This window comes from Nasonia vitripennis, chromosome 3 (genome assembly GCF_009193385.2).
Source record: "Nasonia vitripennis strain AsymCx chromosome 3, Nvit_psr_1.1, whole genome shotgun sequence".
Taxonomy (NCBI): Eukaryota; Metazoa; Arthropoda; class Insecta; order Hymenoptera; family Pteromalidae; genus Nasonia; species Nasonia vitripennis.
The window spans coordinates 13344206-13361098 of NC_045759.1; the positions used below are offsets into that span (position 1 = coordinate 13344206).

Consider the following 16893-nt stretch of genomic DNA (forward strand, 5'->3'; position numbering starts at 1 on the left):
TCGATGCCAAAACTGCATTGGAAATAAAACGCGCGAGGGTATCGCGCAGATATTCTCGATGATGTATATAAACGGCAAAGTTTTCCTTAAACTTTTCCAATGTAGCCATAATTGCTTCATTCATCACCTGATTGCGGATTCGTTGGAGGGAGAAGGGGGCAGTAATAAAAGTCGACGATGTCGGCTGGCCGACAATTTTCTCTCGGCGCTTTAAGTAGAAAAAGAGACTCCGTGAGCGACGTCGTATAGAGGTCCTTTCCAATAACGAGGCCTTGTTAGCGTGATTTCGCTCATTTTTACCTTCCGTGGGCGAATCGTTTTGCCACCGAAACGTGCGGGAGTTTTTTCCACAGCGGTCGGGAAATTCGTTGGGGGGTTTAAGTAAACATATAACTGTGAAGAAGCCGGGTCAAATGTGTACCTTCAATTAATGTATATGCGCGATGGAGGAACTACTATGGAACTCCTGACGAAGGGCTTTGGGATCTTCGACACGTCATGCATAATTTATTTGTGCTCCTATACGCTGAACAGTCATCTTACAGCTCTGGGCCATTCTAAGCAACTTGAGTTATTTACTAAAACAAGTTTTGGACTGGCCTTTCCGCCACCAATCAAACTTTCTGAGTTTCGGGCCTTCACGTGAGTGGTTCCATTCGAAATTACGGCAAAAAAAGAATGAAACCTCAACATCAACGGTAACTCCCAACAGCCTCTCCGTCTTCCATAAAACAAACTAAAATCATCGAAAGCTCCCGCCGGGGCACGTAGCCAGCGTCGAACGCCTCAGTCGGACCAATTGTCGGATTTTAATCGGCTCCAGCGGCGCGAGCGAGATAAGTGAAAGAGAGAAGTTGGGCCAAGCGAGAGAGAGAGAGAGAGAGAGAGAGAGAGAGAGAGAGAGAGAGAGAGAGAGAGAGACGGTCAAGCACGCGGCGCCGATAAGCTATAGAGGCGAGGATTGTAAGAAGTGTAAAGCCAGGAGGGAATCGAGCAAGAAGAATCGAGAGAGCCTGGGCAGAGAGGGGTAGGAAAGATAATCTATAGGTCAGAGCTGAAAATACGGTTAGCAGTGGAAATGGTCAATAAAAGCGGCCTTTTTCTGCGGATAAAACTGCGAGGTAGATAGCAGTAGGGAATTTCGGGAGCCGTCGAGAAAGCTTATAGTATAGAAGTTTTGCCGCCTGATGAAGTACTGATTGAACGATATGTGCTCGTTCGAGGCGACGCTCCAACATGTGCCCCAAAGTGTCTTAATGTTAGGAAAAAGTTTCCTATTTTATGGGGTCTATCCCTATTCGTCGTTTCAAATTGTTTTCTCGCCAAGCCAATGCTCTGCGAGGTGGATTCTCGAAAAAAGCTCGATTCACTTTCATTCGATTAAAAGCTCTTCGCTATCATATATACTCGGTATTTACATCCGTACGCCACTCGAATATCCCCATTATTGTTCGGGCTAATATAAAATCCGTCCGTTTAAAGCTCAGCCCTCTACCATGAGCGTTAAAAAGCAGATTATATCAGCAGCAGCAGCCGTCGACGCTATGTACACACGCCATTAAAGCCAGTGGAAAAAATTAAGAACGCGATAATTACAGCGCGAAAAATATAACCGTTGGCGCACGTTTGCTCGCGAATTTAAATTCGGACTCTGTGTGTGTGTGTTGTGCAGCTGCTTGTCGCTGCTTTCAAACCAGAGCTTTTTTTCACACCCGACTTCGTCACCCTGCGTTATGTGTGCGCGTGTGTGTGTGTGTGTGTTATTAAAAACAGAGGGAGAACGCTGGTCTATTCATCATTAGTTATATACGCTTTCGAGTCGTCGGATTGAGCATCGCACGGACTCTAATTGTGTGTATATGTACGGAGAGCGCTATAGCGAGTATATATGGTATAAAGCTTGAATATTTGCGCATTAATTTAGTCCGGGATTAAAAGAGAGCCGTATACATAGCCTCTAATCTCGAGGTTAAAACCAACTGAGATTTTCCTCTTGTATACATCTCGTCGATACAGCCGTATAGGTGTAGTTGACAGTTCGTTAATTAACTCGTTTGATGTCGGGGTGCCTATGTTTTTGCGCGCACGTGCAGCGCGCGGCTGTGTGCGCATGACATTATACGCGGCATATAACTTTGACCAAGCCTCTCGGAGAGAAAGAGAGAGAGAGAGAGACCGATATGTTTTTCCCAGGCAACACCGCCTGCGTTTGACTAAATGGAAACGTTGTGTATGATATGCTATATGTGTGGGTGCATAGGCAACAACATCAGAGACGCCGGCCGGTTTGTCGCGCGGCAACTTCGGCAAATCAGCTACCGCGCGCATACAATACTTCGCTAGTATAAGGTCATTAACTTTGAGCTTTCGTTAGAAGCTTTGACTCCCGGCGTACACTTCCCGTATACTCGCGATATCGCGCATAGTCGTGTATGGTTTCCGCGTTAGCTTAGCGCGCTTTGATCAGCTCTGGGTGTACGTATGCGATGCTTTATTTTTTTCTTATCGTATTCGTTTGAACGAACGTCCTAAAAGCTGAAAAACTCGTTCCATTAAAACTTTGGTAAATTAAGCAACGTCGAATGCACGCGTGTATAAGCCGTGTCTTACATGGGCTCAGGGCGCTCGTGCGCGAAGGCGTAACAAGTTTTTACGCTGCGCGAAAAGTTGTGTAATGAAGGAAAAGTGCCGGGCATCAGTCAGACGGACACTTTGCGACCACTTGTGCGATCGTAAAGGAGAGATTTTACGACGTTTTCACTTTTCGCTCGGAACTTTGGCCGCGGCGCCAAAGTTCGCATTTAAACAATGAAGGTGAGACAGAGAGCTTGCGACGAGAAGTTTTTCTATTCGGGTATACGGTGATACATAAATCAAGAGACGCACGCGGAGTCGAAGTTGACTTTGTAATATTGCAAATTTAAAGGGGATTATTAGTAATTTGATATTAAGTCGACGATTCGAGAGTTTTTATTTTGGACAATTGGATAATCAGATTACTTTTATAAATTTGGCGTTAAATTGGCAAATTCGATTGAATTTTATTCGACGCTTTATGGGAATAAACCGATTTATAACGAAGTGTATTGCTTAGATCGATTGCACCATCAATGTAGTACACCCGAAATAAATCCACTCGTATACTTGATTACAGAATAAAATAAAAGGAAATCATCCATATCGTCCTCCTTCCATAACCTACATGGCAAACAAAAACAATCCAACCCCGCACTCGCACGTCATTACACACGCAAGCTGCAGAGTACAACGCGCTTAAACTTCGCAAGCTCGCTACGCTTTGTCATCCAGCGGTAATAATTAAATTCCGCGTCGCGCTTGTTCGGCCACTCGCTCTCTCGGGCTAAAACATAAATCAGAAACAATAATTCACGTCCGTCAGGAGCACATAGCACGCCCTTCGTTATTATTTTCGACTCGCGAAGCACTCGTTCTCTCTCTTCGCGCAGCGAGAGTCGTTAATCGAGTTCGTCGGAACTTTTGCCGCCGAGAGTTTTTTCTCCTTGTTTTGCGCCGCGCTCGCTGGCTACGGCCGATTTTTCTTTCGGACCGAAACGAGCCGCCGCTGCTGCGACGATTTCAGCGAAGCGCGACTTTTCATTGCCGGGCGATACGGACTTTTTGCTCCGGCGAGCGCAAGCGCGAAAGCTCTATACAGACTCTCTCGATATTTTTCTTTCGCAGTAGAGCGGGATGGAGAGTTCCGAGCTGTTCGCTTTTCGTGGAGGATTTCGAGGAGAGCTTTTTTCGGCGGGAGATTTCAGTTTCGCGCGCGAGGGCTTGCGTCGAGTGTCTTGGAGGATTAGTACGGTATCGACTCAATTGTATTAGGTAATTCTTTATTGAAATATTGAGATTTTTTCTCTCGCATAATTTAGCTCACTATCATTGATTATTTCATTCGGATTGTCTTGAAGGATCTAAAACTTGCATTATCGCAAAACAATGCCCGACGAAGACGCGCGGAGCTTTGCATTGTTGAAGCGAGTGCTGTTCGATGTACCATAAAATAATCATTACTTGCACGTACAAAACGTACATTTTATATGCGCAAGCTATATATATATATATATATATATATATATATATATATACATAATAGATAAATAATAAATTCAGTTATGGCACAGTCCAAATTCAACAAACAACGGTGAGATTTGACACTTTATAAACAAATATAACTCGAGGCATATCGTGAAAATCGCCGACCGACGAAGAAAAAAAATCAACAGCCTATCCTAATCGCCACTCTCGGAGCACATTTCAGCCACCAAAACGCTCTACCCCCGCAACGATCGATTCTCTCTGCAGCAGCCTTTCATCCTCTTCACGCTCTCCGCGCTAGCGTTTAGCCGTTGCACGTCCTCTATATACATATATATATACATATATGTATATATATATATATTGCGGCCCTTTAAACACCTCGATCTATGCATCTCCGCTCCTACTTTCGCTGCCATTCACGTCCATTCAGCGCCTGGCTCGTATAACGACTACACGTATTTCCTCTTCGCTCTCGATCGCCTATATACCTATATACATATACAGCTATAATACAGCAGTCGTTCGCTTAACCAGGTGCACCTGCGGGCCGCAGGATAATAGGCACCTGCGCATAGTATGCCGTACCGCACACACACAAGGCGAAGATGCGACGACAACGAGTGTAATTCTGCTTCGAGCTTCTAATATATTGGACGCGCTGATCTGCGAGAGTCTAATTAATCGCGTGGTGTAGCGCATAGTGGCGGTGTGTACACGAGAGGATATGTGTGACGATGTGCTTTGATAATAATGCGCGTCGATCATACGTTGGGGCTGTTAACAATGTTGTAATTAGTGGCTGGGAGTGACGGCTATGAAGCGGCTTTGTTATCTCGGCCGCGAAATTTCCATATTGTGGATATAATATGATTAGTGCGTCGATGATTAATAGTCCGATCGCCGATGGGAATTATTATATGTATGTACATACGTTTCAAATTAACATCGCCGAACTATTTTCACATGTATATGTATAAACAAGTCGGAAATTCGCGTACGTCGCACAAGGCCGAATAGACGGATTACGCGCGTCATCATCAAATTTATATCATACACACGCGAGCGCGTTACACAAATTTCCACTTTGCCCAAAATAATCACACACTGCAATACATGGCGGTAATCAACGCGCGCAGTGAAGGTACGCAATTAAAATCCGGACGCAAATTCGAAATAGCCCCCGCGCGGATTGTTAATTTCACATTTGAAAAATATGTAAATAACTGATGGCGACTGCGCGTATAGTCAATTTCGCTTCGATATAGACGCGCTCCAACGAAATCTCCCGCGTTGAGCACTTTTATGCCAATTGCGCCGTGTAGCCTCATTTTCTTCACCGGCGCTCGTCGAGAGCAGACGCTTTCATTCCGATATATTGCGTCTACCCTCGCTTGCCCAGCACATAGGTATATATACGTGAGCAACAATGCGATGACGTGATACGAGCGATATATAATAGGGGCATCGATAGGCCGGTAGACGGTTTAAGGCGAGATTATACGGCGATCCCTTATTATATGCGGGATTCGCGCGGAATTCGGGTTTAATGGATTTTCGGCCGCCCTGAGCGCGATCCTGTGTATATATAGGTATACATATAGATGCCGAAGCGTTCGTATACCTACGCAGCGATATCGCTCGCCACCGGCGAGATTTGACGAGCGTTTGATTATGGATGATGGCTTATTGATTGGGCCGTACGCTTTTTGCGCCGTCCAGGAGAGAATATTGCGCGCGGGCTATTTTGGCAGTCCTGAGGCTGCCGCGCGCAGGAATATTCATGACGCGCGGGCTTGCCCTGCGAGGCGTTATATATATATATATATATATATATATATATATATATATATATATATATATATATATATATATATATATATATATATATATATATATATATATAACTCTTTATTTCTTTGCAAAATAACGACTAAGATTTATACGTATATATTATATAATATTCGCAGAGATTCAATTGCGATGAAAAGAGCAATGACACCCCCGAAAAGCGAAAAGTTCTCCTCGATCGTCCGGAGCTTCTCGTCATTATAGTCGTCCCTCGCTCCAGCTCGCTGCAACTTTAATAATCGAGCGATTAGACTTCGGCGCCGCGATTATCATACGGCTACACAGCACAGCCCCGCGGACAGTCGTCGACAAAAGGCACGATTTACAGATCGGATAAGGGTACGCGGGGGCCATTGTGCGGCTCCCCAAGGGGGCAGCACAATGCCGGCGCTCGCCCCCAAGCGAGCCCTCGGGATATTGCCTGCCTGCCTGCCTGCGACGACGAGGCAGAGAGGAGAGGAGAGGAGGAGAGAAGGGCCGCGGAGCTCGAGTATATTTCATATAATGCTGTACTTACTTGGCTGCGTGAAATTTTTAACGAGCCACTCGAGCGAGCGAGACATGTCGTCGCGGATGCGAGAGGCTTGTCGGTCAGTTCTGTGCGGTGTCTATATTTTTGTTTGAATTGCCAAAAGTTATATTGGGAAGGTTAGAGGCTTTCTTTTTCATTTTTCTGTTCTGTATAGCAATTTTGTTATCCGAAAAGTGTATTTTTCTATCGAAGCTACGAGAGAAAATGTCAATATTGTGATCGTATTCTCGGGAAATAGAAGAAGAACAATAATGTTCAAGTTGTAACTATTTCGATCCCTTTGTCATCCAATCGCGCAGCAATCAAAAGGGCTCGTGTATCCATCGTGAAACATATATGTCCTTTGCTTTTAATTAGTAACCGGACACCAACGCAGTATGTAGCAAATAAGCTTTCGCACATGTAATGGTAAATTTTTTCCGTATCCTCTTCCCTTGTCCAACCTCCAACCCCCAAGCCCATCGTTCTTTCCTTATCACATCCTAACACAAGCCCAAAACAATTATCCCCGCGGTGCAAAAAAAGGCACAACGGCTCTCGCATCGAAAACCACGAACTCGCTAGAGCAGCAGCCCCAACTTTTAACGAGAAAACAGCTTTCTCCGCTCGCAATAATCCATTATTCCACACCTGATGCTCGCAAAAAAGCCGACTCGCTAATTACATCGTTACCACCCCTCCTACAATAATTAGCGCTAACCGAAACCCCCGGGCAAATTGATACAATCGCGGAGTTTCAGCGTAGCGCGTGAATAAAGAACTATAAATGCAGCGCGTTGCGCGCGGCATTATACATCGAGACTCAGCCCCTGAGATGCGCACTCGAGCGCAGGTAGCCGACTATCAGCATCGAGGGTGCTTTAACGTCGAGGCGGACCAAGGGCTGCGTTGAAGTTGAGAGAAAGGGGAGGTTCACCGCCGAGATGCTGCACACAATAGCCGGTGTTGCGCAGCTCGAGACTCTTCGTTCGAAGGTCGTCTAGTTTTTACGAGATTACAGCGGTCGCTTCGCCGAGTTACAGGTAGAATCCGTTCTCTGATTGTTGAGTAGCTCTGCTTTCCGCTGCAGTTGCGCTTCAATTTTACCGCGAAGGTGTTGCTTCGTACATTGATGAAATTTCATTGTATCTTCGAAGCTGCAATGCACTACTGCCTCGTCTGTATACAACGCTCTTCTCCAAACGCGCACACAGCTAGCAGGTTCGGCAAAATTTGCCCATGTCCCCTCCTTGAGAGATCGCGCCACAGCACCGCGGTGGATCGATATTCGAGCGAAGGCTGCCCCGCGCGCGGACTCACGCCGATAATATAAGGGCATTACACTCGGCCAGCTCCCTCCCTATAATGGAGTGAGCGCATCGCGCTTATGTCTATATTATAAGACGAGAGAGTGTTCGGCAGGGTCCGCTTTTAATTGAAGCGTTTATTGCCACTGGCAAGGGTATTATATAGCACTAAGTCCTTACTGATTAATTTTTCACCAGTGCACAGAGAGAGAGAGAGAGAGAGAGAGAGAGAGAGAGAGAGAGAGAGAGAGAGAGAGGGAGGGAGAGCTGCAGGATAATTTTCGAAGAGGGAGAGAGACACCGCTAAGCTTCCGAGAGATCATGAGCTTTTCTTTTACAACCGCTGCGTTCTGCACCGACTCGATAGTTTAAAAATACGGGCTGCGCGAGTTACGACTTCTTCCTTCGTTATTATCTTTCATTGCGCGCGTGAAAAAGCCGCGAGAGGTTGTTATTAAAAAAAAAGATGAAAAATTCTCCGACTGTACACGCGGCTATTATACTTTTTAATTAAGCGCTGCGTTGATGTTTCATACCCACGTCGCGCGCAAGGCTCATGAATTTCAAACGCGTCCATTATGCCGCGCGCTTTGAACTCTCGCATCGATAGGCGCGTGGCGTTTTCCGCAGTTCCTTTATGCGCCTTATACTTTATATCGCTCGCCGATGCAACCAACTCCGCCGTGTAAGAAATGAACCGACGACTGCAGCGACTTCGAATCGATAAAGCTTCGAGTTTGCGACTTCAAAGAAACTCTTGAAAATGAAAAAGTTTCTCGTATAACTCATTCAATCGCCGGCGAAAAGTCGAAATAATCGTATAGGCGATTAATAATACAAGAGCAGCAGTCGAATCCGATCCGGTTACGGTATCACGCGCACACTTCTGCGAGCACGCGCGCGGTTCCGCCATAAATTATTCACTCGCTTGGCGCGCGCGCGCGAGAGAGAGAGAGAGAGAGAGAGAGAGAGAGAGAGAGAGAGAGAGAGTCCTAATCCGGCTTAGGTATCGGATAAATCACTCAATCAGGTGCAAGCAATCTCCCGGCCCGAGAGCGAGAGACTTACTCGCTCTCTTTTATTGCCGAAGTTGTTCAATGAGTTTCCTGCTGTAGCCGACGTCGGCCAAGTGGAGAATCGCTTAGAGCCGTCGCGTATAGACGCTCTAAAGCCACGAAGGTGCGGAGCCGCCTGTATACAATGCAGTGTGTATATACTTACCTCGGCTCTAATTACACGGCCGACTAAGTGCTTCCGAGATCGATTCGTCCCCCGATTGTGCACCCGATCATTCGAGTTTGTTTGTGGATTTTGTCTCGAGCTATTGTGCCCATTACCAACGGGCTGTTTCTCCTTGCAATGGAATTATAAGTGGAAGTGGTCGTGTTTGGTCAGACGCGCGTCTCGCGCATGAAAATACGAGGGATTATCACGACGTGGGCAAAGCTGAGGAGCACGTGATAATTAAACGGCACGGCTCGACGATCGCGCACAAAGCGGCTCGGTTTGACGCACAATATGCGCCGCGCGCGCGAGTCTTTCGTTAATCTCTTTTGTTCCCCCCGCAGACGGCCATAGCCGGAATACCAAGCAGTATGGGAGAGAGAGCACTCGTGTAATTATCTTCCGTAAACATACGCGTTTTCCCAGCGGTGCCTCCGCTGCTGCTGCTGCTGCTGCTCTAATTAAATTGCGCACTATGCTCGAAACTTTGGATTGTTTAATCAAACTACTCGCACGTCCGCGCATACGTGTATGCATAATTCAAGTGGAAAAATCCGCGTCGTGTCGGGAGCGCCGTAAACACTGGCAATGAAGCGAATCGATTTATACCCGAGCGGCCCTTAAAAAATTAATCAGCAAACCAGATCCTCCGACCGAGCAAAAAAACAGCCTCGCAATCTCACCTCCCACTCGTTACGGCAGTTCGGTCTGACCGTATAGGTATATGTATACCCAGCTCGGCAAGGATCACTCGCCGGTATACGACGATCCTACACGTCTCGGGGCGCACCTCGGGAGGTCCTTCGTATTATTCCGCGCCATTAGATCCCGAGCGAATTATTCGATTAAATCTTGATTTAGCCTCGTCGCGCGCGAGTATACACACAGACCCCCATCAGCTCCGGAAAAATTAAAAGGGAGATAAGGAGAGAGTCGCCGAGATGGAAAGCGCACTGATATAGCCGGCCTTCGTTAAAAAGCTCGCCGTTATAATTGCTACGTGACGCTCGCGGGAATCGATTCGGTATACATATAGTTAGATATTCTCCTGCTCGGCTCTTTTTCCTCCCTTTCCGTACACCGAAAAAGCGAATCTCTGGGAATCCGCAGCCATGAGACAGCCGAAAAAAGTATCACCATATTCAGGGGGAAAGAGAGAGAGAGAGAGAGAGAGAGAGAGAGAGAGAGAGAGAGAGAGAGAGAGAGAGAGAGAGAGAGAGATAGAAAATCCTCGACGAGACGGAATTCCTTTCCTCAAATCCATTTACTAAACTTTTTACGGCGCGCGGCACCTGCTTATCTCGCCGCCGACGTGTTTCACGTATACGTGTATACACCTGCAACCCTCGCGTGGAATTCATCAGCATTCGCGGAAGAAAAGCGAAGAGGAAAAAACAAGAAAACGCGCGTATACACTGCACCCCGTGAATCTCGCCCTTTTTAGGGTCAATAAAAGCCCGGCGAGTCGTTGCTGCCCCCGCGGAAAAATAATAAAAAAGGAGAGAGAAAGAGAGCGCCCCGAGATAGAGAGAGAAAAAAGGCTTGCGGCGGATCTTGCACGTGACGCTCTCGCGTAGGCTCTTGGAGATATACAAGCGTCGTCTTTTACGTGTGTGTATACAGTTATATGTGTATATATATAGGGGTTGGTGCAAGTAGCAGGAAGAATGGCCGTAGCTCTCGATAATCTACGGCGATTCAACCGACGTACGTACGCGCGGCGGCGCATTTCCTATTTCCCAGTTATATCCGCTCGCGCGCGCTCTACTTCTATAATACTCGGTCTCTCTAAATCGCTTTTCTTATCGTTTCTGTTGCTGCTGCCGCTACTGTTGCACGCGCACGAGGAAGAGACTTTTTTCACTTTTGTACGATGGCTGCACTGCAGCTGCAGAGGAAAAAAAATTGAAAACCCTGTATTGCGATTTTTTTCTCTCACGTAGTCCGGATCGCGCGCACCTGGATACCCGTCTGGCTGCGGAGGTGTTTTGTGTTTTTTTTTCATGCTTTTAATTATTGCGATTTTTATGGCTGAAGTGTGTGCTCTTATTGTCGAGTATTGGAGTTGATTAAGCGGGTTTATTTGTCACTGCTGTCGCGTGAATTTTGTTATTGCGTTAGAAATAATAATAACGGCTTCCTGATGTTGCTTTGGATTGTTAATCATTCACTCGGCGCTCGAATACGAAATCAAGCATAATAAAGCTTCTGTTCTCGCGGCAGGTATAGCATGAATCTCTCATACGCTTCGAATGAAGTTAAAACTGATTAAAATTTACATTACGGAGGAAAAGGCCGATCGCAGAAGCTTGAGATTTTATGTGAATCGTTAACTATACAATGGGATGTCAGGAATAAATTGAAATCGCTTCTGCGCTTAGCGCAGTAAATTCAATAAAAACCGTCGCTGACTTATGCATAGCACTCATAATTGATACTTTCAACGGACTTGCATTTCGAAATAGCCATCCGATGCATAATCGAAGTACTTTCATAGAGACTTGCGACGGAAATTTATGCGTACTTATAACTAAATGATCTCACGACTGGCAATCCTCGAATACCCTCTCCTATAAAAAAAAAACATTCGAATTAAAGCAAAGCGATTAGTCTAAAGCTAATTCCCCACGCTTAATTCCGTACACGCTCGAGCGTACAGCGTAAAAAAATCTCTCCCCTATTTTCCAGCGTCATTTTATGAAACGAATTAGAGGAGGAGAACGCCAGCAGCTTTTAAACGGCACGGCCAAGCGATTTTCCAAATAGCCGAGCGCGCGCGCGGTAGTTTTCATCGGCCGAATGACACCCAAAGCCGATCAGACAATATCCTGCGCGACGGTTATATCCGCTCATCCTCTTTCCTCTTTCTCTCTATCTCCATTTTGCTCCCTCCGCTGTTCCTTTGTACACCTCTCGGCGCTTCTTTCGCGCACGGTGAAATTTTTCCGCCCGTATTGTTGGAGACCGGATAGGAGCTTCCGTCGGCGGGGATTATAGATAAATATAAATCTTGAACATGTCTTGGGCGCGTACACGCGTCCGAATAAATGTTTGATCGAGTTGTCTCGGTGCTGTTCGTTTTGTCGCTATGATGCGACTTTATTTATATGTTTTTGTTTATTCGCTACAGATTAAATTCTAAAATCTGACCATGTGTTCTACCGCTGCGTTGCGCAATTTATATCTCGAATCCATTGTTCAACGCCGCATTAAATTTCATAGCTTTATACACACGGGCGAATAAAACGTCCGTGCAGCGCATCAGCATAAGCCAGCTTTTACGGCCTCTGATTGCGAAACCCCATTATGATAATACATTTCCTCGGTCATTCCAAACAAAGTAGAACAAATCCCGCCGAGCGTTATACAGATAACGGCCCATCGAAATATCACTTACCCGAACACACTAATCCAGCCGAAGTCCCACAAGACCTCTCTCTCTCTCTCTCTCTCTCTCTCTCTCTCTCTCTCTCTCTCTCTCTCTCTCTCGAGTCTCGAGTCTCGCTCTCGGCGCAGCCCTGGCATCAGCAACCTAATTCCAACTACCTTATCTCTCCTTCTCGTCGCGCCATAATCCAATTGAACGATCCGAATTTCTCCGCGGGACTGCAGCGCGGCTCTTCACTCTGCAGGCGCACATGCACTTTTTGCGATTGCAAAGATCGACTCGCACGCGCGACCCCTTTGAAGCCCTGGCAATAATGTCTCCCCCGCGGGGTCCCGGCCAAAAGTCGTTACGCTGATGGTAGCAATTAAAATAATGGAGCGAGTGAGAAAGGAAGCGAGCGAGCCCTCGAGTTAAACGGATAAAAAGCGCTCCATGTCTATGTGTGTGTGTGTGTGTGTGTGTGTGTGTATGTTCTATGCGCGTGAGAAGGGTCGCGATGGCCTTTTTCGCATATTAGCCGCGATCGTTTTGTGCGGAGGAGCTGCGCTCGTGGAATTCGATCTCGTTCAGTCGACTCTTTGTTTTTGCGATGGAGCCTATAGCTGTAGTTTGCGGGATTGGTTGATATCGGAGAGATTAGGACCAGTGCTGAATGCGTAATTTCGCGCGGAGGGGCCATGGCAGAGAGAGAGAGAGAGAGAGAGAGATGTATGGGTCGTCTGGTTGCTGACTTTTGGAGGTGCTATACCGGAGCAGTTCAATTTTCTAAATTGTGCTGATCGTGCTGTATGTGCGGGTATATAGAAGGTTGTCCGGCGTAGAAATGTATGAATGAATTCTTTTGAAATATTCTGTATATGCACTGAAAAAATGTTTCATCAAGATTATTACTCCGTTATAGTAGCGTCATTTTTCGAGAAAAAATCTACGATGGAAAATTCAAACATTAGCTCTTTATACGTGGATTTTTTAATAACCGGTATTTTCTATAGCTGTTTCATTAAAAAAAAATTACGCATCCAAGGAAACTTTCATATTCCATATATAGTATATTTATTTTTTTGATATGCATGGAGAACATTGTTTCCTGGGATTGGAAACAATTCCGTTGGATTATATAATTATAATTTTTTTTTCGTGAAAAAGTTCGCCAACGTAAACTGGTTTGTGAGTAAATTATACAATGCGGCCATAATTTCTCTACTTAACATTAAATAGTTTATTTTCTGCCAGAACAAATAAGTAGATTGAAAATATGTATTTCGCAGTCCATTTCGCGTGGAATCGAAAGCCACGAGGCAACTCGCATTTCAATTAAGCGTCGAATAATGTAATTATAATTCCGCAAAAAACCTTATTCCACGATACCTTAGTTCGAATTGATTATCATCCATCAGAAACATTTATATATCATCACTCGCAGCTTATATTCCTCTCCAAATAAAAAGTCCTTTTTGGTCCATCCTTTTAGTCGCACTTCAAGCTCTTAGGGTCCACGTCACGTGCTATATGCTATCTATATCATAATGCGCGCGATCGAAGCGAAAAATAAAGTTCTCCTCTACTCTTTTTTTACAAGACGACCGGGTAGAGTAGGTATAGTCCGCGCGAAATATCACCGGATTGACTTTGGACGGCTGATGGGAAATGACAATTTAATTCGAAACTGTATATCTAGCTCTGCGGCTGGAGAGAGAGAGAGAGAGAGAGAGAGAGAGAGAGAGAGAGAGAGAGAGAGAGAGAGAGAGAGAAAAGCGATATGAACTGCGCAGTCGGCGATGGCTGATGGAACGAAGGAAACAATTTTTGACCGCTCGATTGAAATGCGGTTATAGGTTCGCTCGATCGTTCTGGGAATTCGCTTCGCCCGCGAGAGTTGTAAATAATTAGGCAAGCTCCGCTGGGATTTGGTATTTTCGTAATGATAACTATGTTTATTCTTGATCGACGCAGCTGATTGTGATTGACGAACATGGCTTTGCTTCCGATGTTCAATTAATTAAACGCGACATGATGAATTCTTGATTGAAAAAAATACGGCCAAATTGAAAAGGCAACGAGAACGAATGCAAATTCAGCTGGCGTACGAATAAATTAGAATTTTATATCAAAGAATTATTTATTCGTTCGGCGTCCACACACACTCTCTCTCTCTCTCTCTCTCTCTCTCGCGCGCACGCATTAAAATTATAAGCGAATAAAAAATAATAAAACGCGCGCGATGCGTCATAAACGAAGCGCTGCTCGCGATCTCTGATGATTTTCAATATTTCAGCTCGATTCCTCGTACCGGTCTAAAATTCAATAACCCAGCGAATTTCGGCTGATCAGAAATTATTTCATCGGTTCTATACAAAAAGCATCAGCCATCAGAAATAATTTCGCTCGCTAGCACGTATATACGTCACCTCCCCAATAAACATAGCCAATACAAACAGCCCGCGCGAGTATATCGCAAATCGTATCTCCGGCGCACAGCTCGTCGAGAGTCGGAAGTTTACACCGTCGGCTTCTCGCCGCACACATCCCCGATGCGCAACGCGTGCACAATAACGAGTGGCCACGCGGGACTATATACACAGGGCAAAAGCAGTCCCTCCCGAATCGTCCGATAAATTATTAGTCGTGTGTATAGCGGCAGCAGCGAGCCGATTCCCAATGAGCCGCGCTATAACGCTGACAATTAAATATTAATGAGCCGTTGCGCTATCGCGCGGCTAAATAACTGCGGGCTCTCTCTCGGCTATCACGAGAGCGCGAGTGCGTTAATAAACGATACGTAAACTTCTGATTTAGTGGGATAATCGCAGCCGAAGCGTCGTCGTCTCGTTATAATACACCGGCGGAGTATAGCTTGTAATGAGCCGTTTTTGAGATGCGGCGGCTTGATTAATTAGTCGCGAACTTATATGCGGCTGGTGTTTAATTAAGTAATGACGACGCGAGGGACAACAAAGCACCGGGGCTGGGATATGCCCTGGGGCTGTGTAGCGGGGGAGTATCGTTTACTTTGAAAGACAGAGCGAGTTCGGTATATAAGTTGCGCTCGTTTGTCGGCGCCAACTCGCTGTCGGGAAACGCGTGAATTTTCTGTACATCGCGATATCGCTCTAATATCAGATTTCTTTCACCTGCATTAGAAATTATCATTATTACACTAATAAGCGTGCTATTCAAAGGCTTTCGTCCAATCCTCCGCGCCATAACGTTGAAATATAATATTTTCCAAGCTCTGCTGGTTCAAAGCGCAAATTCGCAGGCTAGATTTTCCTTCACAAGGCAAAAACGATTCCGAGAACGAGCATCAAAGCTTGCCTCAATACACGCACGCGGAAAAGCTCGCGAATATCCAATTGCGCTGCACGAGCATATTATGCGCAAATAACCGTCAATAGAGGGGGGGGGGGGGGGTTCTCCTAATGATTAACACCGTCCTGGATCTCGGATTCGCTGCGGCCACATATCACGTCAGAGTGTAGCCCAAATTAATTGATCGCGAAACGATGAAGCCCCGTTTCCGCCGCTAGAGCCGCAGCCGGTGGTCGAAACGCACGTGCGCCCGGGCAAAAGCCGTATCCCTCCTGCTTCTCTCATGCAAATACGCGTGTATATGCATCGAGAGGGTGCGGCATTCACACCTAGCACTGCTGCGAGCAAACAAACAGCCAGCCCGTCGTCGCCTCGGCTTAAGCAAGACAGATTCAGTCGCTCGTAAGGACACGGCGCCGGCGGTTTGGCAAAGCCTCTCTCGCGTATACGTATGCTGTATGTGTGTGTGTGCGTGTGTGTGTATTGTGCGCGTGAACATATTATGCAACACGGAGTATGTGGTCTAAAGGGTTGTATGACGCGCACCTGTTCACAGAAACGTGGAGGATTACGCCCGGGAACACGAGGAGGCCTCGCGCAACATCCAGCAGTACCTGTCGAACCCGATAAACGCTTATCTGCTTGTGAAGCGGCTGACGACCGATTGGCGCAGGGTCGAGGAGCTCATCACCGAGGACGTCGGCAAGGCTTTCGTGGCCAACATCACGAGCTCGCGCAGCGACCTGAAATTCCCGACCGAGGAGGATCTCAATGGGGCGGCGGTCGCGCTAATGAGGCTACAGGATACTTACAAGCTCGAGACGGCTCAGGTTGCCAGGGGCGTCCTCAACGGCGTCCAGTACAGCACCGGACTCTCCGGTTGGTATATTAACGTCTGCAGGCACATGCCATTATTCCATTTCGAATTTCCCGCCAACGAGTTTGCACAGTTAGCGAACTTTCTAAACTGATCTACACCCTGGAAATTCTTTCTCCCGACGCGGCGCAATATCGAGCGCGCATCGCGTATACGATCCACTTTTTCCGCGTCAAATTCCGCGCCCATTAGCGCCGCGAACTTTCATTACACCGCAACCGCACTGCCTACTCTCGCGCAGCTCGTCGGCGGGTCTGAACGACGTATTTTCGCGGTTTAATTCCGTCCTCTATCGGCGAGTCTGTTTTCCTCTGATGTACTTCTCGCTCGCGCGCGATTCCGATGTCCGGTGTTCGAGTTAATT

The 16893-nt window shown here is 46.5% G+C and overlaps 1 protein-coding gene across 15 annotated transcripts in view; it reads left to right on the forward strand.

Annotated features, from left to right (window-relative positions):
* LOC100116138 (prolyl 4-hydroxylase subunit alpha-1) overlaps nt 1-16893 on the forward strand; it is a 192769-nt gene that overhangs the window by 164971 nt on the left and 10905 nt on the right. For all 15 annotated transcript variants that reach the window (XM_032598493.1, XM_031927864.2, XM_032598489.1 and 12 more), the window contains one exon: nt 16209-16531. In XM_032598493.1, coding sequence (XP_032454384.1) covers nt 16209-16531 — 323 coding nt within the window. The remainder of the gene's footprint in view (nt 1-16208; nt 16532-16893) is intronic.